This window comes from Cetorhinus maximus, chromosome 18 (assembly GCF_964194155.1).
Source record: "Cetorhinus maximus chromosome 18, sCetMax3.hap1.1, whole genome shotgun sequence".
Classification (NCBI taxonomy): domain Eukaryota; kingdom Metazoa; phylum Chordata; class Chondrichthyes; order Lamniformes; family Cetorhinidae; genus Cetorhinus; species Cetorhinus maximus.
The window spans coordinates 6,104,598-6,126,783 of NC_135896.1; the positions used below are offsets into that span (position 1 = coordinate 6,104,598).

Consider the following 22,186-nt stretch of genomic DNA (forward strand, 5'->3'; position numbering starts at 1 on the left):
TGATTGGAATAACCTCTCATTCCTGGTATCATGCCGGTAAATGTAATTTTGCACCTTCTCCAATGCCTCTATGTGCTCCATGGAGCTCAGTGCATTGTAGAGTTTTCAGTATAGTGACTGCAAAAAGCTCCAAATTGAACACAGGATGTGAGCATTGCTTGAGACATCAAGATATTGCCATGGATTGTCTCCGTGGTTTCTCTGCCTTTGACCTCATGGATTTTGCAGCTCATGCTGCCTTATTTGCATTCACAAGTCCAGCAGTTTCCGGCCTCGAGTTGTAACCGCACTCCCTCCAGCCCAGCCTCAGTTCTATCGCACCCAGTGTAAACCTAAGGGAGGAAACATCAGTGCTAACCAACTCTAACAAGCTAAAAGAGACGGCAAACTTCAAGGTGTACAATTCAATCAATCAGTCAGATTACAGGCATTGGTGCTGCTCCTTATAGACTACAAGCAACTGATTTCTTTCACTGGTTAGTATGTTTTTTTTTACATATATTGAGAGAGAAACTGGTGTGGTTCTCTTTAGAGCACAGAAGGATAAGGGGAGAATTCATAGAGGTGTTTGAAATATGAGCGATTTTGACAGAGTAAATATAGAGGAACAATTTCCAGTGACAGAAGGGAGGTTAATGTGAGGATAGAGATTTAAGGCAAATTGCCAAAAACCAGTGGGGAATTTTTATGCAGTGAATTGTTCTGAACTGAAATGTGCTACCTGCAAGTGTGGTAGAAACAGAATCGATAGTAACTTCCAAAATGGAAATGGATAAATACTCAAAAGCAGAAATTTGCAGGACTATGGGAGAAAAGCAGAGGGGAGTGGGTCTAATTGGATAGCTGTTTCAAAGACCACAGGCATAATGGGCTGAATAGTCTCATTCTATGCTATAAGATTCGATGATATATGCAACTGAACCTCACTTGGATCCACAAGGTTAAACAGATGAGCTACAAGAGGTCTGAAATGATCAAATTGCAGTATTCTCCTCAATGGCCTGGATCAACATTTCTCCCTCAGCCAGCATAATCAAAATGTATTATCTGGTCTTTACTGACATGCTGTTTTTTGGAGCTTGCTGTGTGCAAATTGGTTCCTGTACTAACAATGTTGTACTTTAAAATGTATTTTATTGATGGTGAGGAGCTTTGAGACATTCTGGGGCATGAGAGATGCTTTAGTGAAACAAATCTACCTTCTCTTCTACCTGTGCTGTTCAGTGCAATGATTCTACTGTTGGATAAATTCCTTCCTGCAGGGGAAACATTTTAAATAAAGAAGAATTAATAAACAGACATCATAACCACAGACAGACACAGTCCTCAGGAACTGATCAAAGAAAATTTATTAGAAAAGGCAGTTCCAGTTTTGTGTTGAACAATGACCAACTGTACTATCGACCACAGTATCCACCAAATCCTGTTTCCCTCGGTCTACATTGCTGTCTTCATCATCAGCCTCCCAACTAATCTCCTGTCCCTGTATCACAGCTACCTGCAGATCAGACAGAGGAACGAGCTGGGAATCTATCTCTGTAATCTGACCATCTCAGACCTGTTGTATCTCATTTCCTTGCCCTTCTGGGTTCAGTACATGCTGCAGCACGATGACTGGGTCCTCTCCCGGACACTCTGCCTACTCAGTGGTCTGTTCCTCTACCAGAATATCTACATCAGCATTGGCTTCCTCTGCTTCATCTCCATTAATCGCTTCCTCGCTGTGGCCTACCCTATGAGATTTGAATTCTTACACACCAGGAAGGCTGCAGTGTTCATCAGTGTTCTCATCTGGATCAAGGAGATTCCTGCTTGCGGCTTTTACATACAATCCCAGGTTCTCAGTAAAGACAAAGAGAATGACACCTTGTGTTTCGAAGATTATCCTATGCAGTCGGAGGATAGATATTTAAATATTTACAAGCTCTCTATTGGGTTCTTCCTCCCTTTGATTGTATTAATTTACTCTTACTATAAAGTGCTGACAGTTGTCCACAAAAGCCACGGGCTTGAAAGAGAGTGGAAATTAAGAATAAAAAAATTGGTGTCTGCATCCATCAGCATTTTCCTGGTTTGCTTTGCTCCTTATCACATTCTCCTAATGATTCGAACAATATTCGAGTATGAATGTAAATTTGCTGACAATGTTTTTGAGCTTTACCATTTTGGAGTTCTGCTGATGAGTTCAAACTGTGTGGCCGATCCCATCTTGTACTGTTTTATATGCCCGAGTTCACACGGCTGGTTAACCAGGTTCCTGGATCCTGTTCGAAAATTCCTTCCCTGCAGAAAGAGAAAATAGTTCAAAGATGAAATCCCGAGCCAGAAATAATGTTGAATCTCTCTCTCAAGCTTATTTATCTTTGCCGTTCTCCCTCACTGGTCTAGTTGCAAAAATGCGAAATAGGAGTAGAAGTCGGCCATTTGGCCCCTCGAACCTGCTCTGCCATTCAGTGAGATCATGGCTGATCTGTTTGTGTTTCGAGTTCTCCAAACCCATCTACCCCCGATAACCTTTGATTCCCTCGCCTAACAGGAATCTATCTACCTCTGCCTTATAGATATTAAGTGACACGGCTTCCACTGCCTTCTGAGCCAGAAACGGCCCAATTGGCAGCGATTTTTCGTGGCCTGACCAACCTCACGGTTGGCGGAGCGGCCAATTGCCCAGGCGGGCTTTACATATTTGATGAAACCTCATCCAAGGACGGGATGAAATCTCCGTTATGATTTAAAATAAAATTAAATATCTGGGGACCGTTCTTTTATGAGGTCTGTTTTCAGGTGCTTGATTGTGCTGCATGGATATCATTTGCAGCGCTTATTTGTGCTTTATTTTCTTATCTGGAGGTCTGCAGCTCCCTGAGGCAGCTACCTGCCTTCAGGGGGGCTTAGTGGAAGCTCTCACCCGCACCCTCTTCCCACCCCCAACGGCAGGGCTGAGCCTTTCTCCGGGCGCGTTTCACTCTGGGCGGGGTGGGGGGTGCAATCGCAGGCAGAAACACATTTCACACCCACTTCTGGGCCCGCCGATCGCGTGCACTGATGAGGGGAAAATTCCGGCTAGAGAGTTCGAAAGTCACACTGCCCAATGTGAGACAAAGTTTCTCCTTATCTCTGCCCTATAGGGGTGACCCCTAATCTTAGAACAGTGCCCCCTAGTTCTGGACTCACCCACAAGGGGTAACATCATTTCCATGTCAACCTAGTCAATATCATTCAGGATCTTATATACTTCAATCAAGTCATCCCTCACTCTTCCGAACTCCAGTGGAAAGAAGCCCAGTCTGGCCAACTCTTATGACCGATGCAGTTGGGAAAGCGAAGTTATTTTTAAAAATCCCAGAGGGAAACTTTACACAACTGTCATAACCTATAATTTTAAGTTTGAGATGCAACTCTAAATTCAGGAATCAGACCACTAATTCTTGAGGTTTTACATTAAACTAAATGAAACATTTTATTAATTTACATAGGTTAAAATATATGTACACGTGGCTACAAATTACTACAATCACAACTTATAACAAATTCTAAAACTAATATCTGTAAAGGCAACAGCAACCCATAGACTTAATCAAACACCAAGCAAAGCATTTTCACCTTATGAATTCAAAATGAGGTTCTTTTCACTGTGGAGCCAGTTGGAGGCCTGCAGCTGCCTTTTGGTCTTACATTGCCTCTGCCCTGCATACCTGAAAACTACTGAAGTTATACCTACCAGCCCCAGTGAATGTTAATTCTCATTGTATCAACAACCTCGTTGAACTTCACCTTTTAACAATGAAACTTCTTTCATAGCACCAATTTTATTACTTTTTTATTCTTCCTGCCAAAGTGAACAACTTCACATTTTCCCACATTATACTCCACCTGCCAGGTTTCTGCTAACTCACTCAGCTTATCTATATCCATCTGCAAACTCCTTAAGTCTGCTTCTTCACAACAATGTTTCCTACCTATCTTTGTGTCATCTGCAAATGTAGCTAACATGCCTTCACTCCCCTCAGCGAAATCACTAATATAAATTGTAAAAGGTTGAGGCCCCAGCATAGACCCCTGCAGGGCTCCACTCATCACATCCTGCCAATCAGACAAAGGCCCATTAATACATACTGTCTGTTTTCTGCCAACCAACCAACTTTCGATCCAGGCTAATATTTTACCCCCTACGCCATGAGCTTTTATTTTCCGCAATAATCTTTGATGTGGCACCTTATCAAATGCCTTCTGGAAATCCAAGTACAGTTCGTCTACAGGCTTCCCTCTATCCACAGCACATGTTACTCCTTCATAGAACACTAATAAATTGGTTAAACATGAGCTCCCTTTCACAAGTAATGCTTCCCAATTACCTTGTGTTTTTCCACGTGCCCAGATTGCATTTAAATAGTTCCTATAACATTGTAAAACATCCCAATGGGCTTCACTGCAGTGTTATCAAACAAAATTTGAAACCAATTCACAGAAGGAGGTGCTAATGAATCTTTGGGTGGTGAATCTTTGGAACTGTCAACCCTGGAGGGCTGTGAGGCTCAGTCATTGAATATGTTTAAGGCAGAGATTGATAGATTTCCAGTTATTAATGACATCAAAGGGTTAGTGCAGGAAAATGGCATTGAGGTAGAAGATCATCCATGATCTAGATGAATGGCAGAGCAGGCTCGATGGGCTGAATGGCCTGCTCCTGCTTCAATTTCCTATGTTCCTATATCACGGGCCAGGATTAACAATGAGGCCACTAAATTGTTATTGTCCGTCTTGCGCTATATTAAAACATTTTCACCCCTTCCTTGCCACCTAATCATTCCATTGGTATTGCTGAGGTACTTGACATGGAAATGTAGAAACATTTTAAGGTTGGCATGTCTCGCTGTTTATTCTATTTCTCTACATAAAATGTTAACAATTGTTCACAAGGTTGATGTGTTTCAAAGAGATCAGATATTATAAATAAAAAAATGGCATCTGAGTCCATCATCATTTTCCTGGTTTGTTCTGCTGCTTATCACAATGTCCTCATGCTCTGAACCATTCTGTTGTCAGTCCTAAGATATTCGGTATGAAATTGTAGAAACATTTTAATCCTGCTTGACTCACCTCAACATTAACGTCTCTCCAACTCCTATTGAGATAGAAAAGGTGATGGGGATTCAAACAATGGGACAACATTGAGTATGAAGCTCCATCTTCTGACAGATGGAGGGACTGACACCTCTCTGATAAAGTCCAACCACACAATCCTCAAGTGAGGTCTAGCTTCTAGCCAGTGAGTGCATTGTGTGCATTGAGACACACTGCCCACTCTGAAATGTAGTTGGCAATTGGCAGCATTTACCAGCAGAAGTTATCAACTCAGGATTGAGTTTCTAATCGGCTTAAATGGCTTATTCCAGTTTTGTGACTTTCCAATCCGTCTTCTAGTTTTTCTGCTCCCATATTTTATTCAGTCTCAGGAGTCACAAAAGTCTCTGTTCTGTCTCCAGTGTGTTCACAAACCTCAGCATCGAGGTGAGATGATCAGAAATAACGAACAGGACAGAATCTGATCTCGTTACTCTGCAGATAACTGAACAAAATTAAAAGTACTTGCACCAAGCTAAGTTTAAGAAAGGAAACAAAGAAAGAGATTACATTTCTATAGCACCGATCACAAACTCAGGATGTGCCAAAGATCTTTACAGCTGATGAAGTATTTTTGAAGTGTAGTTACTGCTGTACTCTAGGAAACTTGGATGCCAATATGAGCACAGCAAGCTTCCACAAACAGCAATATGATCCATAAAAAATAATCACGTAATGCTGTACCCAACAAAGTAACATTATCTCCTCCCACTCAATCTCGCAACATTATCAAACACACAGACTAGTGGAGATATTTTATCACCTTTCTGGCCTCGCATCTAGCTAGCTCTCTATTCTCCTCCTGTTCTACAACCCTCCCCGATATCTGAGCCACTTTCAATCCTGGTCTCTTGAGCATCCCTGATTTCCATGAATCCATAGCCACAGCCCTGCCTAGAGCTACCTGGGCCCTGAACTTTGAAATTACCTCTCTACCTACCTCCCTCATTAATGAGGCACCTTAAAACTTACCACTTGGGCTAACGTTTGCTCACTTGTCCTAATCTCTCCTTATAGGGCTCGGTGTCAAACCTTGTTTGATAATCACTCTTGTGAAATGCCTGGCATTACACAGTAAAGGAGCCTTTAAACAAACTAACTACAGAACCTTGACCATTCTAACCAGCATGCATTGAAAATTGTGAAGAGAAGTAAGAGGACAAATGCTTGTTCTCAGCCTGCTTAAAAATTAACCTGCTGAACTGTGAAACTAAACAATGTTAGAACCATAGAAAAGTTACAGCGCAGAAGGGGGCCATTTGGCCCATCTTGTCCATGCCAGTCTGAAGACACCCAGGTGCCCTTTCTAATCCCACCTTCCTGCACCCGGCCCATATCCCTGCAGCTTACAGCACTTAAGGTGCAGATCCAGGTACTTTTTAAAAGAGTTTAAAGTTTCTGCCTCTACCACCAACTTGGGCAGTGAATTCCAGACACCCACTACCCTCTGCATAAAAAAGTTCTTCCTCATGTCCCCCCTACACCTTCTGCCACTTATCTTGAATCTATGTCCCCTGGTTCTAGAATTCTCCATCAGGGGAAACAATTTTATCCTGTCCACTCTATCTATTCCCCTCATAATTTTGTACACCTCAATCAAGTCACCTCTTAGCATTCTTTGTTCTAAGGAAAATAACCCCAGCCTATCCAATCTCTCCTCATAGCTACACTTTTCTAACCCTGGCAACATTCTTGTAAATGTTGTTGTTGGAAAGGAACAGAGATAGTGATGGTGAAGACAGACATTGGGACTTGGATCTATCAGGGGCAGAACTTGGAGAAGGTAGAAATTAGCTAAGATGAGTTGAGTGTCCTGTTGACCATATCGGCAAATGTCTTTCTCTGGACGGTTGATCGCAAGAAGCTTCATGTGTTGGGAAATTACCGAAAGACACTTAGAGAAAGACTGACAAATCTGGGGTGGGTTCAAACTGTATGGTTTTACCAAAGAGCTCATCATATGATTGGACATTTTGGTTGAGGCAGAAAGTTCAGAGGGCAATGCCAGGACACTGGATAGGCTCACGAGGGGAGGTGGGTGTGGGGAACGAGGCACAGGGCTTGATGAAAATTTATCAGGGCTGTCGGCATTTAGTGCAGAGGATCATCCGCCTCCACACGCCTCACATCTCAAGGGATTCTGAGTTTGGATCCCTCCAATAGAAACCATATCCGTTACATTGCAACATCTGACAGATTCCATTTACACCGGGACTCCCAGCGCACTTTGATAACAACCCCGTTTTTACACTGGCCTGAAAATTGAGGAAGATTTACATCAACTAGGCTTGCACACAAAGGCTGCTAGAAGTGTGCAACTCTGCTCCATAAAAAGCAAGAACCTTGCTCAATTAATAATCCTTAGATCGTTAGATCTATTAGCCAATGTTATGAAGGGATATGGAATCAAGGCAGGTGAATGAAGTTGGGATACAGGTCAGACAAAATCTCATGATCTCAGTGAATGGTAGAACAGATTTGTAATGTAATAAAATGTTGACCAATAGCTGAAGGGAATGTGGCACAGCAACTCCAGAAAGTCCCTGATTATAAATCGATGATGTTAAAATAAGTCATTACACAGAAAATAAAAGTACAAAACTGCAGGTGCTGGAAATCTGAAATAAAACCAGGAAGTCATTACACAGGCTTTGTATTTTCAGCAGGAAATAAACTCAGCATTGTGAGATATACCCAGCATTATGAGATATCCCCAGCATCGTGAGATATCCCCGCACTGTGAGATATCCCCAGCACTGTGAGATATCCCCAGCGCTGTGAGATATCCCCAGCGCTATGAGATATCCCCAGCGCTGTGAGATGTCCCCAGCGCTGTGAGATATCCCCAGCGCTGTGAGATATCCCCAAGGCTGTGAGATATACCCAGCACTGTGAGATATACCCAGCATTGTGAGATATACTCAGCATTGTCAGATATACCCAGCATTGTGAGCTATCCCCAGCATTGTGAGATACACCCAGCATTGTGAGATACACCCAGCATTGTGAGATACACCCAGCATTGTGAGATACACCTGGCATTGTGAGATACACCCGGCATTGTGAGATACACCTGGCATTGTGAGATATACACAGCATTGAGAAATATACCCAGACAATATCTAGACCTGGGCTGACCGGTGGCAAGTAACATTCATAACACACAAGTACCAGTCACTAACCATCTCCAATAAGGGAAAATCCAACCATCACCTCTTGACATTCAATGGCATCATGATTGCTAAATCCCTCACTATCAACATCCTGGGGTTACCAGTGAACAGAAACTGAACTGGTCTAGCCATATAAATACTGTGGTTACAAGAGCAGGTCAGAGGCTAGGAGCGCGAGTGGGTTCAGGAGTTGAAGAGAAGCGTGAGAGGAATCGGGAGTTGAAAAGGAGCGCGAGAGGAGTAGGAAGTTGAAGAGAAGCTCGAGAGGATTCGGGAGGTGAAGGTGCTGGGAGAGCAGTGGTGACTGAGGGAGTTTGGTGAGGTGGGAACGAGGTGATCCTTTGAGTGCCGTGAGTATGGCCGGGTAAGCATTTACTACTTTTATTGCTTATAGTTTTTAAGGTCTTATTTTGTAGATCATCGCTTGTAAGGGCTATATTCTGTAACAACGAGGAGCAGGGAAGAAGGGCCCGAGATAATTTGATATTCTTTGAAATTAAGTATCTTCCAAAAGGTTTAATTTAATTTAAAGGGGTATGTCATGGCAGGAGAGCTCCTAGCTGTGATGTGCTCCTCCTGCTGTCTGAGCGAAGCTGGGAACATTTCCAGTGCCCGGGGCAAGCTTGTGTGTGGGAAGTGTCTCCAGCTGCAGCTCCTGGAAGCCCAGGTTTTGGAGCTGGAGCAGCGGCTGGGGACACAGTGGAGCATCCGCAAGGTGGAGAGTATCATGGATAGCATGTATAGAGAGGTGATCACATCGCAGGCTAAGAGTCCACAGGCAGGAAGGGAACTGGAGACCACCAGGCAGAGTAAGATGACTAGGCAGGCAGTGCAGGGTTCGCCTGCAAAACAGAGATTCCACTTTGGATACTATTGAGGGGAATGGCCTCTCAGGGGAAAGCAGCACCGGCCAAATTCGTTGTACCACGGTTGGTTCTGCTGCACAGGGGAGGAGTAAAAAGTGTGGGAATGCAATGGGTATAGGGGATTCAACTGTAAGGGGAATAGATAGGCATTTCTGTGGCTGCAAACGAGACTCCAGGATGGTATGTTGCCCCCCTGGTGCTAGGGTCAAGGAAGTCTCAGAGCGGCTACTGGACATTCTGAAAGGGGAGGGTGAACAGCCAGTGGTCGTGGTACACATTGGTACAAATGACATAGATAAAAAAAGGGATGAGGTCCTAAAAGCAGAATATAGGGAGTTAGGAAGTAAGTTGAAAAGTAGGACCTCAAACTTAGTGATCTCAGGATTACTACCAGTGCCACTTGCTAGTCAGAGTAGAAATAGCAGAATATATCAGATGAATTCGTAGCTGAAGAGGTCGTGTGAGGGGGAGGGTTTCAGATTCCTGGGAGATTGGGACCGGTTCTGGGGGAGGTGGGACCGGTACAAACTGGACGGGTTATAATTGGGCAGGACCGGGACTGATGTCCTAGGGGGGACATTTGCTAGAGTGGTTGGGGAGAGTTTAAACTAAAATGGCAGAGGGATGGGAACCTATACAAGGAGTCAGAGGAGGGGGAATCAAGGACAAGAACAAAAGACAGAAAGGGGAATAACAAAAATGATAGGCAAAGGAATCAAGGGCAAGAATCAAACAGGGCCTCAGTGAAACATAGTGGGAACGGGACAAGTAATGTTAAAAAGGCAAGCCTTAAGGCTTTGTGCCTTAAGGTGAGGAGCATTCACAATAAAGTGGATGATTTAACCGTGCAAATAGATGTAAGAAGTTATGATATAGTCGGGATTACGGAGACATGGTTGCAGGGTGACCAGGGATGGGAACTGAACATCCAGGGGTATTCAGTCCTTCGGAAGGACAGACAGAAAGGAAAAGGCGGTGGAGTTGTATTGCTGGTTAAAGAGGAAATTAACGCAATAGTGAGGAAATATATTAGCTCCGACAATGTGGAATCTGTATGGGTAGAGCTGAGAAACACTAAGGGGCAAAAAACATTAGTGGGGGTTGTATATAGACCCACAAACTGTAGTGGTAATGTTGGGAATGGCATTAAACAGGAAATTAGAGACACGTGCAATAAAGGAACATCTGTAATTATAGGTGACTTTAATATGCATATAGATTGGGCAAATCAAATTGTTAACAATATCGTGGAGGAAGAATTCATGGAGTGTATATGGGGTATTTTTCTGGAACAATTCATTGAGGAACCAACCAGAGAACAGGCCATCCTAGACTGGATATTGTGTAATGAGGATGGAATAATTGGCATTCTAGTTGTGCAAGGCCCCTTGGGGATGAGCGATCATAACATGATAGAATTCTTCATCAAGATGGAGAGTGACGTAGTTGATTCTGAGACTAGGGTCCTGAATCTTAATAAGGAAACTACGATGGTATGAGGTGCCAGTTGGCTATGATGGATTGGGAAACGTTACTTAAAGGGATGACGGTGGATAGGCAATGGCAAACATTCAAAGAGCGCATGGGTGAACTGCAACAATTGTTTATTCCTGTCTGGCGCAAAAGTAAAACAGGAAAGGTGGCCAAACCATGGCTTACATGGGAAATTAGAGAAAGTATTAGCTGCAAGGAAGAGGCATACAAATTGGCCAGAACAAACAACAGACCTGAGGATTGGGAGCAGTTTAGAATTCAACAATGGAGGACCAACGAATTGATGAAAACAGAGTACTAGAGTAAGCTTGTGGGGAACATAAAAACTGACTGTAAAAGTTTCTACAGGTATGTGAAGAGAAAAAGATTGGTGAAGACAAATGTAGGTCCCTTACAGTCACAAACAGGGGAATTTATAAAGGGGAACAAAGAAATGGCTAACCAACTAAATACATACTTTGGTTCTGTCTTCACAAAGGAGGACACAAATAACATACCAGAAATGTTGGGGAACACAGGGTTTAGTGACAGGGAGGAAATGAAAGAAATCAGTATTAATAGGGAAATGGTGTTGGGGAAATTGTTGGGACGGAAGGCCAATAAATCCCCAGGGCCCGATAATCTATATCCCAGAGTACTTAAGGAAGTGGCCCTAGAAATAGTGGATGCATTGGTGGTCATCTTCCGAGATTCTACAGACTCTGGAACAGTTCCTACAGATTGGAGGGTAGCTAATGGAACGCCACTATTTGAAAAGGAAGGTAGAGTGAAAACAGGGAATTATAGACCAGTCAGCCTGACGTCGGTAGTGGGGAAAATTCTAGAGACCATTATAAAAGATTTAATAGCTGAGCACTTGGGAAACAGATGTACTTGCTATAGGGGGAGTGCAGCGAAGGTTTGCCCAACTGATTCCTAGGATGGCGGGACTGACATATGAGGAGAGATTGAGTCGGTTAGGATTATGTTTGTTGGAGTTCAGAAGAATGAGGGGGGATCTCAAAGAAACCTATAAAATTCTAACAGGACTAGACAGGGTAGATGCAGGAAGGATGTTCCAGATGGTGGGGGAGTCCAAAACCAGGGGTCACAGTCTGAGGATACGGGGTAGACCATTTAGGACTGAGATGAGGAAAAATTTCTTCACCCAGAGAGTGGTGAGCCTCTGGAATTCGTTACCACAGAAAGTAGTTGAAGCCAAAACATTGTATGTTTTCAAGAAGGAGTTAGATATAGCTCTTGGGGTGAAAGGGATCAAAGGATATGGGGAGAAAGAGAGAGCAGGCTATTGAGTAGGATGACCATGATCATAATGAATGGCGGAGCAGGCTCGAAGGACCAAATGGCCTACTCCTGCATAAACATAGAAAATGTTTATTTTTATCCCTTGACATCAAGGCTGAAGTTGACTGAATGTGGCATCAAGGAGCCCTACCAAAACTGGAGTCAATGGGAATCAGGGGGAAAACTCTCCACTGGTTGGAGTCATACCTAGCACAAAGGAAGATGGTTGTGGTTGTTGGAGGTCAATCATCTCAGCTCCAGGACATCACTGCAGGAGTTCCTCAGGGTAGTGTCCTTGGCCCAACCATCTTCAGCTGCTTCATCAACGACCTTCCTTCCATTATAAGGTCAGAAGTGGGGATGTTCGCTGATGATTACACAATGTTCAGCACCATTCGCAACTCCTCAGATACTGATGCAGTCCATGTCCAAATGTATTAACCCTGGACAATAGCCAGGCTTGGGCTGACAAGTGGCAGGTAACATTCGCGCCACACAAGTATCAGGCAATGACCATCTCCAACAAGAGAGAGTCTAACCATCACCCCTTGATGTTCAGTGGCATTACCATCACTGAATCCCCTACTATCAACATCCTGGGGTGTTACCATTGACCAGAAACTGAACTGGACTAGCCATATAAATACTGTGGCTACAAGAGCAGGTCAGAGGCTAGGAATCCTGCGATGAGTAACTCACCTCCTCACTCCCCAAAGCTTGTCCACCATCTAATGGCAAAAGTCAGGAATGTGATGGAATACTCCCCACTTGCCTGGATGAGTGCAGCTCCCACAACACTCAAAAAGCTTGACACCATCCAGGACAAAGCAGTTAGCTTAATTGACTCCACACCCACAAACGTTCACTCCCTCCTCCACCAACGCATAGTTGCAGCAGTGTGTACCACCTACAAGATGCACTGCAGAAATTCACCAAGGCTCCTTCGACAGCACCTTCCAAACCCACGTCCACTACCATCTAGAAGGACAAGGGCAGCAGATAGATGGGAACACCGCTACCTGGAAGTTCCCCTGCAAGTCATTTACAACCTGACTTGGAAATATTTCGCTGTTCCTTCACTGCCGCTGGGTCAAAATCCTGGAACTCCCTTCCTAACAGTACTAGTAACTGGATTTTCAGCAGCCATTTTAATATTCTGCATCGAATGTTTAAAAGTATTGACTGAAAGTTTGCAATATACCAGGACATGACATCCATGAACTGTGGCAGTGTCCACAGTTTAGGTCAGTTGAGGAATATTTGGGGGAAGTGATGACCTGGATTGAAAATCCAAGTATTACATTTTTAATAAGATGCAAGCTCTATTAATTGTGAAATACAAAAACGATTCTGTTCGCCAAAACAACATTCTTAATGTGAAACACGTTCAAATTCCTGCTACAGGTATTTTCTTGTCCATCTCCTTGTTTCCAGGTGGCAAGTCTGCTCTTGACCGGTTAGGGGGTGGGGGCAGGGTATGAATCAGGTTTCCTTGAAAATTTCTGTCTGTTTCTCATTGTGTCGATTGCAGCGGAAAACCCGCGATCCCCCTGCACTCAGGGGTTGAGGTGCTGAAATGTTAAGAGGAATTTCCTTTTGCCAGCTCCACAAATTGACCTTAAAATCGCGAACATTGCAGAATGAACACGGGGATGTGTGCCTGCTTTCCAATGTCGATGTCTTGCAGCCTCCCCAAAGTTCAAATCGCTCAATTTTTGGAGAGGTAGGTGTTCCATTTCTTTTCTCTATTTCTCGAGAAGCTCAGGGGAGGAAATCAAGTGTTGGGCACAAAGGGACAGAGAGAAGACAAAGTAAATGGAGAAATAATGTTTGAGTGACTTTTAAAAAGTTTCTTTACAGAAGTTAGTAAACTGCAGAGGCGTCGGTTTCCCCCTAACCCAACCAGCGGGAAATTGACCGGGTGGAGTTTTGTACAACCCTGGTTTAACATTTCACCTGGTTTTACTCTCCATTAAAGTCAATGAAGGCAGACAGTGGGTTTTAGGGAAGGAATTCAAAGAGTTCAGGAGCTTAACATCTGAAAGCAGAGCTCCCAGTGGTGGTGTGAGTACACAAGAGGTCACAGTCGGAGGAACGGCGAGTTCAGTCGGCACTAGGGTTGCGTTGCAGGAAGATGGTGAGAAAAGGAGGGGTGAGGCCAGGAAGAGATTTAATGACAAGGATTAGAACTTTAAATTAGATATCTTGGGGGAACGAGCTGAGAGAAATGGGCAAGGACAGAGGTAATAGGCCAATGGGGCAGGGTGAGGGATAAGGCATGGGCATTCCAGAACTATGGACAATGGGGGAGGTGATGGTGTAGTGGTATTGTTGCTGGAGTACCACACACTCCTTGTGGAAACAAAGGCTCATCTTCACATTGAGGATATCCTCCATCGTGTTATGTGGCCCTACCATCATGATAAATGGGATAGATTTCTAATAAATCTAGCAACTAAAGACTGGGTGACCATGAGGCGCTGTGGGCCATCAGCAGCAGAATTGAACTCAAACACAACCTGTAGCCTCATGGCCCAGCATATCCTCCACTCTACCATTACCACCATGGGGATCAACCGTGGTTCAATGAAGAGTGCAGGAGGGCATGCCAGGAGCAACACCAGGCATAGCTAAAAATGAGATGGCAACCTGGTGAAGCTACAACACAGGGCTACTTCTATGCCAAACAGCATAAATAGCAAATGATAGATGGAGCTAAGATTATAGAACCAACAGATCAGATCTAAGCTTGACAGTCGTGAATGGCAGTGGATAATTAAACAGCTCACTGGAGGAGGAGGCTCCACAAATATCCCCATCCTCAATGATGGGGGAGCCTAGCACATTAGTGCAAAAGATAAGGCAGAAGCATTTGCAACATTCTCCATCTTGGCTTCTTCCAGAGGTCCCCAGCATCACAGATGCCAGTCTTCAGTCAATTTGATTCACTCCACTTGATATCAAGAAATGTCTGAAGGCACTGGATACTGCAAAGGCTATGGGATCTGACAATATTCCAGCAATAGAACTTAAGACTTGTGCACCAGAACTTGCCACACCCCTAGCCAAGCTGTTTCAGTGCAGCTACAACACTGGCATCTACCTGGAATTCTGGAAAATTGCCCAGTTATATTCTGCATGCACAAAGCAGGACAAATCCAATCCAGCCCATTAATTCCTGTGATGATATGGCAGGTGGTATTTGCTGGGCTAACCAAATCCCAAAGAGAAACTTGGTCAGGCTATCACAATGATTTTGCAATTTGCATTTATTACGAGAAGGTATGTGTACTGACGTCAGAAGTAAAGATTCCACTACCACTTTTGGGGATTTTAAATATTAAAAAATTTATTTAGAAAAGAAAAGACAATTTAAACACACAAAATTACAGTTACACAGTTAAATTTAGTCTTATAACATTTCACACAAGATTTCTACTTAGTTAGGCTCACAAATAAACAACCCTCTTCTAGGCAACAGTCCCTATAGATACTTAATCTATACAACATCCAGTAATATTACCTCAATGCATAAACTTGCTATAAGGGAGGTATTTCACAAGCTTCTCCCTCCCTCTCACTCAACAATGGAAATATAAGGCTTGTAAAAAAAACCTTGCTTTCTGGAAGAACCAGATATTTCTCAGGGATGGCTAGAAGCTGCTTCCTTCACAGGACTGAGCTCGCACAGCACACAGCTTTCAATCTTTCCTTAAGTATATTTTTCCCCTCTCATCTTTGTCCATTGTTCTTAACTTTCTTTTGAAAGTTATCTTTCTCAGAATCTAAAATTCTTTCATGTTGTCTTTATGGCCACTATGTTTGGGAAAAATAAACTTAATAACTTTGCATTATTTATTTAGCTATGATCTCTGCCAGTTGCAAAACTTCCTTTCTTCTCTCTTTGAAATTCAATAACTAAAACTCACTCCTCATTTATCTCCTAATTCCTATTTATGCTGAATCTATTGGTATCCCATCTTAGCTCGTTCATCACCACTTCAAATGTGTCTAATGATTTAATCCTTGCAGTCTGACTCTCTTCAGTCTAGTTAAATTATTCACTCTCACACACATACACAGACACAATACACAGTTAAATTTAGTCTTATAACATTTTCCACAAGATTTCTACTTAGCTAGGCTCACAAATAAACACCCTTTTCTAGGCAAACGTTTCTATAGATTCTTAATCTATACAACATCCAGTAATATTACCTCAAGGCATACACTTGCTATAAGGGAGGTATTTCACAAGCTTCTCCCTCCCTCTCACTCAACAATGGAAATACAAGGCTTGTAACAAAACCTTGCTTTCTGGAAGAACCAGATATTTCTCAGGGGTGGCTAGAAGCTGCTTCCTTCACAGGACTGTGCTCTCACAGCACACAGCTTTCAATCTTTCCTTAAGTATATTTTTCCCCTCTCATCTTTGCCCATTATACTTAATTTTCTTTTGATAGTTATCTTTCTCAGAATCTAAAAATCTTTCATGTTGTCTTTATGACCACTATGTTTGGGAAAAATAAACTTAATAACTTTGCATTATTTATTTAGTTACAATCTCTGCCAGTTGTAAAACTTCCTTTCTTCTCTCTTTGAAATTCAATAATGAAATTTCACTCCTCATTTATCTCCTAATTCCTATTTATGCTGAATCTATTGGTATCCCATCTTAGCTCGTTCATCACCACTTCAAACGTGTCTAATGATTTAATCCTTGCAGTCTGACTGTCTTCAGTCCAATTAAATTATTCACTCACACTCACACACACACACACACACATACACACACACACAATACAGCCCCACAAACCTGCTTCACAGCATCCCACAGTAATATTGGAAAAAAAAAATTTCTTTACACCACCACCACCCCCAGTCTACTCTCGATCATCAGTAAAGTGACGGAAGGAGTCATCAACAGTGCCATCAAGTGGTACTTGCTTAGCAATAACCTGCACACTAATGCTCAGTTGGAGTCCAGCCAGGGCCACTCAGCTCCTGACCTCATTACAACCCTGGTTCAAACATCAACAAAAGAGCTGAACTCCCGAGGTGAGGTGAGAGTGACTGCCCTTGACATCAAGGCAGCATTTGATCAAGTGTGGCATCAAGAAGCCCTAGCAAAACTGGAGTCAATGAAACTCAGGGGGAAAACTCTCCACTGGTTGGAGTCATACCTAGCACAAAGGAAGACGGTTGTGGTTGTTGGAGGCCAGTCATCTCAGCTCCAGGACATAGCAACAGGAGTTCCTCAGGTTAGTGTCCAAGGCCCAACCATCTTCAGCTGCTTAATCAATGTTTGCTGGTGATTACACAATGTTCAGCACCATTCGTGACTCCTCAGATACTGAAACAGTCCATGTCCAAATGTAGCAAGACCTGGACAATATCCAGGCTTGGGCTAACAAGTGGAAAGTAACATTTGGGTCAGACAAGTGTTAGGCAATAACAATCTCTGACAAGAGAGAAATTAACCATAGCCTCATGACGTTCAATGGCAATTAACATTGCTGAATACTCCCCTCTCAACATCCTGGGGGTTACCATTGAGCAGAAACTGAACAGGACTAGTGTTGTGATATGGCAGGTGGTATTTGCTAGACTGACCAAATCCAAAAGGGAAACTTGGCCAAGCTATCACAGCAATTTACCAATTTGTATTTCTTAAGGAAATTGTTGTGCATTGAAATCAGAAGTAAAGAGCCCACTACCACCTTTGGAGATTTTAAAGATTAAATTAAAACATTTATTAACAAATGAAAATAAAAAGTTAAACACACAAGATTACAGTTACACAGTTAAACTTAGCCTTATAACAGTTCCCAAAAATATTTCTACTTAACTAGACTTCAAAATAAACACCCTTTTCGTCAACAATCCAAATAGACTCTTAATCTATAAAACATCAAGTAATATTACCTCAAGGCATCCACTGTTCCTATCATGGAGGTATTTCACGGTTTCTCTCTCCCTCTTACTCGACACTCGAATCCCAAGCTTTTAACAAAACCTGTTCCCTGAAACAAGCCAACAATTCTCTGGGGTGGTTAGAGGCTGTTTTTCACAGGTCTGTTTCACACAGTCCATCTTTCCAAGATCTCACACGGCCACCCCATACAGCTTTCCATCTTTCTTTCAATACATTTTCTCCCTTTTGATCTATAAATCCCATTGTTTCACCCTTGTTTTGGAAGTTCCTTTTCCCAGAATATAAAAATATTTAATGCTGTTGTTATGGCCGGCACTTTCAGGAAAATAAACTTAGTAACTTTGCCTGATTAATTTTGCCAGTTGTAAAATATCTTATCATGTCCCTTTGAAAATCAAACAACCCCTCAACTTATTTACAGATGCAAATTTCATTCACACCGCATCTATTGGGACTTCATCATCTTAGCCCACCTATCTCGATTTCAAAATGCCTGCTTTTACACTTTAACACCTTTGATGATTCAAACCTTGCAGCCTGACCATCTTTAGTTTAATTAAATTAGTCACACACACACACACACCACAGTCCCCATAAGCCTGCTTTAAGTATCCCACAGTAATACTAAGGGAAAAAAAAAAGATATTTCCTTTACACTAGCCATATAAATACCGTGGATATAAGAGCAGGTCAGAGGCTAGGAATCCTGTGGCAAGTAACTCACCTCCTGATTCCCTAAAGCCTGCCCACCATCTACAAGGCACATGTCAGGAGTGTAATGGAATACTCTCCCCTTGCCAGGATGAGTGCAGCTCCCACAACAGTCAAGAAGCTCGACACCATCCGGGACAAAGCAGCCCGCTTGATTGGCATCCCTCCCACAAACATTCACTCCCTCCACCACCGACACACAGTGGCAGCAGTATGTACCATCTACAAGATGCATTGCAAGAACTCACCAAGGCTCCTTCCAAACCCACGACTGCTACCATCTAGAAGGACAAGGGCAGCAGACACATGGAAACACCACCACCTGGACGCTCCCCTCCAAGTCACTCACCATCCTGACTTGGAAATATATCGCCGTTCCTCCACTGCCACTGGATCAAAACCCTGGAACTCCCTCCCTAACAGCTCTGTGGGTCTACCTACACCACATGGGCTGCAGCGGTTCAAGAAGGCAGCTCACCACCACCTTCTCAAGGGGCAATTAGGGATGGGCAATAGGCCCAGGCAGCGAAGCCCACATCCCTTGAATGAATAAAAAAATTTCAGCCCATTTGATCTGGCATGTTATTCATTAACAGAGTGATCCACCACTGGTGCTTTGCGGCAGGAGTGTGCACCATCCACAGGGTGCACTGTACCTTGACATGTCTTCACACCTCCCAAAGCCGGACATTTACCACCTAGAACAGGGGTATCCGACCTTTTCGCGTGCGGGGTCAGATTTCAATTTTTTTCTCACTCATGGGTCCAATGATCAAGTTTTGGAAAAATGAGGTTTGGCGCAACGTTAAACGTTAATTTAGAAACAGGACAATGTCAAAGCAATAAATTGATAATTAAAAAGAAGTAATTAATAAGACAGACCATTACAAAGTGCCAAGCAGCAAGGCTAACTGATAAAACCTTTTTTGCCTTCTTTGCTTCGGAAGCAGAGCCAGGAGGAGAGAGATTTGGCTCCAAGCGCTGGTCACCAGGGAAGGGGGAGTGGTCTGGGCCAAGCTAAGGAGTTGATTTTAACTAACACTGACCTTGTGTTCGCCTCTGGTGGCACAAATTCTGAGCTGGCCTTGGCAGGATCCATTTGAAAGTCAGGGTCGGAAATGCAGTGCCTTTCAGCCTGGGGTTTCCTCCTCTTCTGGCCGGCTTTTTTGATAGGTTTTAGGGGAGGAAGGAGGAAGAGGAGAAAGGCGTCTGTGCCCAGCTCACTCACAGTCTCAGGGTTCGACCTCTTATACACTTACACACACACACGCACACACAAACACACACACACACATTCACTCTCTCTCATACACACATATGTAGGCAGGCAGGCACACACACTCACAGACTCAGTCACTACACCCCCAGGCCTGCGAGGTTTGGACATTTTGCCACTAAGGAGGAACTTAGGCTAGTTATGAAGGTGCCAAAATGAACTTTCTCATTCCGCCCTGTCTGAGACTCCTTCTGTCCCGGATGGGGTGGTGGGGGGGAGCTGGGTGGGCACTGTTGCTACCACTGCTGTTTCTTGTGGCCGCCCCTGCCCGCTCCACCATCTTGACCACTGTGCTCCTTTAGGGGCAGTGCCTGGGTGGGCGGGTGAGAGAGAGAGTGCAGACAAAAATGGAGAGAGAGCACACCATGGGCACTCACTTTTACACTGGTCACTGCTGCTCCAATTACAGACTGTTCCTCTGAAGTGCTCTGGTGAGCCAATCAGCAGCAAACGCGGGAGAGAAATGGCCAGGGATTTTAGGAGTAGCTTCTTGCAGATCTGTCACTTCCACTTACCTGTATTTACATCAGGGGGGAGTCTGCAGGCCTGATAGAGAGGCATGTCGAGCCGGATTGGGGCTGTGGGCAGTGGGTTGGACAAGCCTGATCTAGAAGGGCCAGGGCAGCAGGTGCATGCGAACGTCACCATCTGCACATTCTCCTCCAATGCAGTCACCATCCTGATTTGGAAATACATTGCCATTCCCCCACTGTCAAAATCCTGGTCTCCCTCTCTAACAGCACTGATGGGTGTACCTTCACCACATAGACTGCAGCGGTTCAAGAAAGCAGCTCAACACCACCTTCTCACTGACAATTAGGGATGGGGAATAAATGCTGCCCTTGCTAGCGACAGCCACATTCAATAATGAATAATAGAAAAATTGCATTAATGGAGACATTATGAGTATTTTTAACTCAGAGGGTTGTCAGTGAGGCATCAAACCTCCCAGCAGAGAGTCAGAAGGCTGAGACTTGAACACAAAAATACCAGAAATGTAACAAATATAAATATGTTTTAAAAATTGAAATAGTATCGGGGAATGGGCAGGTGTAGGGGACAGGTTGGATGGATCCTTTAGAGAGCTGACACTGAAACAACGGGCCAAATGGCCTCCTTCTGTGCATTAAAGTTCCATGACTATATTGTTTCATAACCCCTCTGTTTTTACCTTAGGGAGACAAGTTTCAGCAAAAAACAATTAAATATAAAATATTAAATGGTTTGAAATCACAAAAGCTGCATCTCAGAGGAGCGTGAGCAATATACTTACCTGATGAAAAGTTCCAGTTTTGTGTTGAACGATGACCAACTGTACTATCGACCACAGTATCCACCAAATCCTGTTTCCCACGGTCTACATTGCTGTCTTCATCATCGGCCTCCCGACTAATCTCCTGTCCCTGTATCACAGCTACCTGCAGATCAGACAGAGGAACGAGCTGGGAGTCTATCTCTGTAATCTGACCATCTCAGACCTGTTGTATCTCATTTCCTTGCCCTTCTGGGTTCAGTATACGCTGCAGCACGATGACTGGGTCCTCTCCCGGACACTCTGCCTACTCAGTGGTCTGTTCCTCTACCAGAATATCTACATCAGCATTGGCTTCCTCTGCTTCATCTCCATTAATCGCTTCCTCGCTGTGGCCTACCCTCTGAAATTTAAATTCTTACACACCAGGAAGGCTGCAGTGTTCATCAGTGTTCTCATCTGGATCAAGGAGATTCCTGCTTGCGGCTTTTACATACACTCCCAGGTTCTCAGTAAAGACAATGAGAATGACACCTTGTGTTTCGAACATTATCCTATGCAGTCGGAAGACAGATATTTAAATATTTACAAGCTCTCTATTGGGTTCTTCCTCCCTTTGATTTTATTCATTTGCGCTTACTATAAAGTGCTGACAGTTGTCCATAAGGTCCGTGGGCTTCAAGGAGAGAGGAAATTAAGAATAAAAAAATTGGTTTCTGCGTCCATCATAATTTTCCTGGTTTGTTTTGCTCCTTATCACATTCTCCTGATGATTCGAACAATATTCGAGTATGAATGTAAATTTGCTGACAATGTTTTTGAGCTTTACCATTTTGGAGTTCTGCTGATGAGTTTAAACTGTGTGGCTGATCCCATCTTGTACTGCTTTATATCTGAGAATTCACACGGCTGGTTAACCAGGTTTCTGGATCCTGTTACAAATCTCATTCCTTGCAGAACGAGAAAACAAACCGAATATGAAATGCCCAGTTTGAAATAATTCCGATACTGTCCTCAAGCTCGTTTTTCCTTACCATTCTCCTTCGCAAGCCGCTTGACTGCAGCATTATC

At 43.5% G+C, this 22,186-nt stretch overlaps 2 protein-coding genes across 3 annotated transcripts in view; both read left to right on the plus strand.

Annotated features, from left to right (window-relative positions):
- LOC144692905 (G-protein coupled receptor 68-like) overlaps window positions 1-22,186 on the plus strand; it is a 53,760-nt gene extending 31,574 nt beyond the window's left edge. Inside the window, exons 1-2 of one of the 2 annotated variants that reach the window (XM_078562011.1) lie at window positions 13,641-13,664; window positions 21,040-22,186. In XM_078562011.1, the coding sequence (XP_078418137.1) occupies window positions 21,168-22,115 (948 nt within the window). In that variant the 5' untranslated portion in view covers window positions 13,641-13,664; window positions 21,040-21,167 and the 3' untranslated portion in view covers window positions 22,116-22,186. Of the gene's footprint in view, window positions 1-13,640; window positions 13,665-21,039 lie in introns of those variants that run through there. The other variant, XM_078562013.1, reaches the window with a different exon arrangement.
- Window positions 1,382-2,302, plus strand: LOC144693438 (G-protein coupled receptor 68-like). Its single transcript, XM_078563313.1, has one exon. It carries the CDS (start codon window positions 1,385-1,387, stop codon window positions 2,300-2,302), a length of 918 nt encoding a protein of 305 aa, XP_078419439.1. The 5' UTR covers window positions 1,382-1,384.

What these genes read in the sequence shown, in the direction of transcription:
- LOC144693438 (XM_078563313.1), top strand. Translation starts at nt 1,385, where the DNA reads ATGACCAACTGTACTATCGACCACAGTATCCACCAAATCCTGTTTCCC.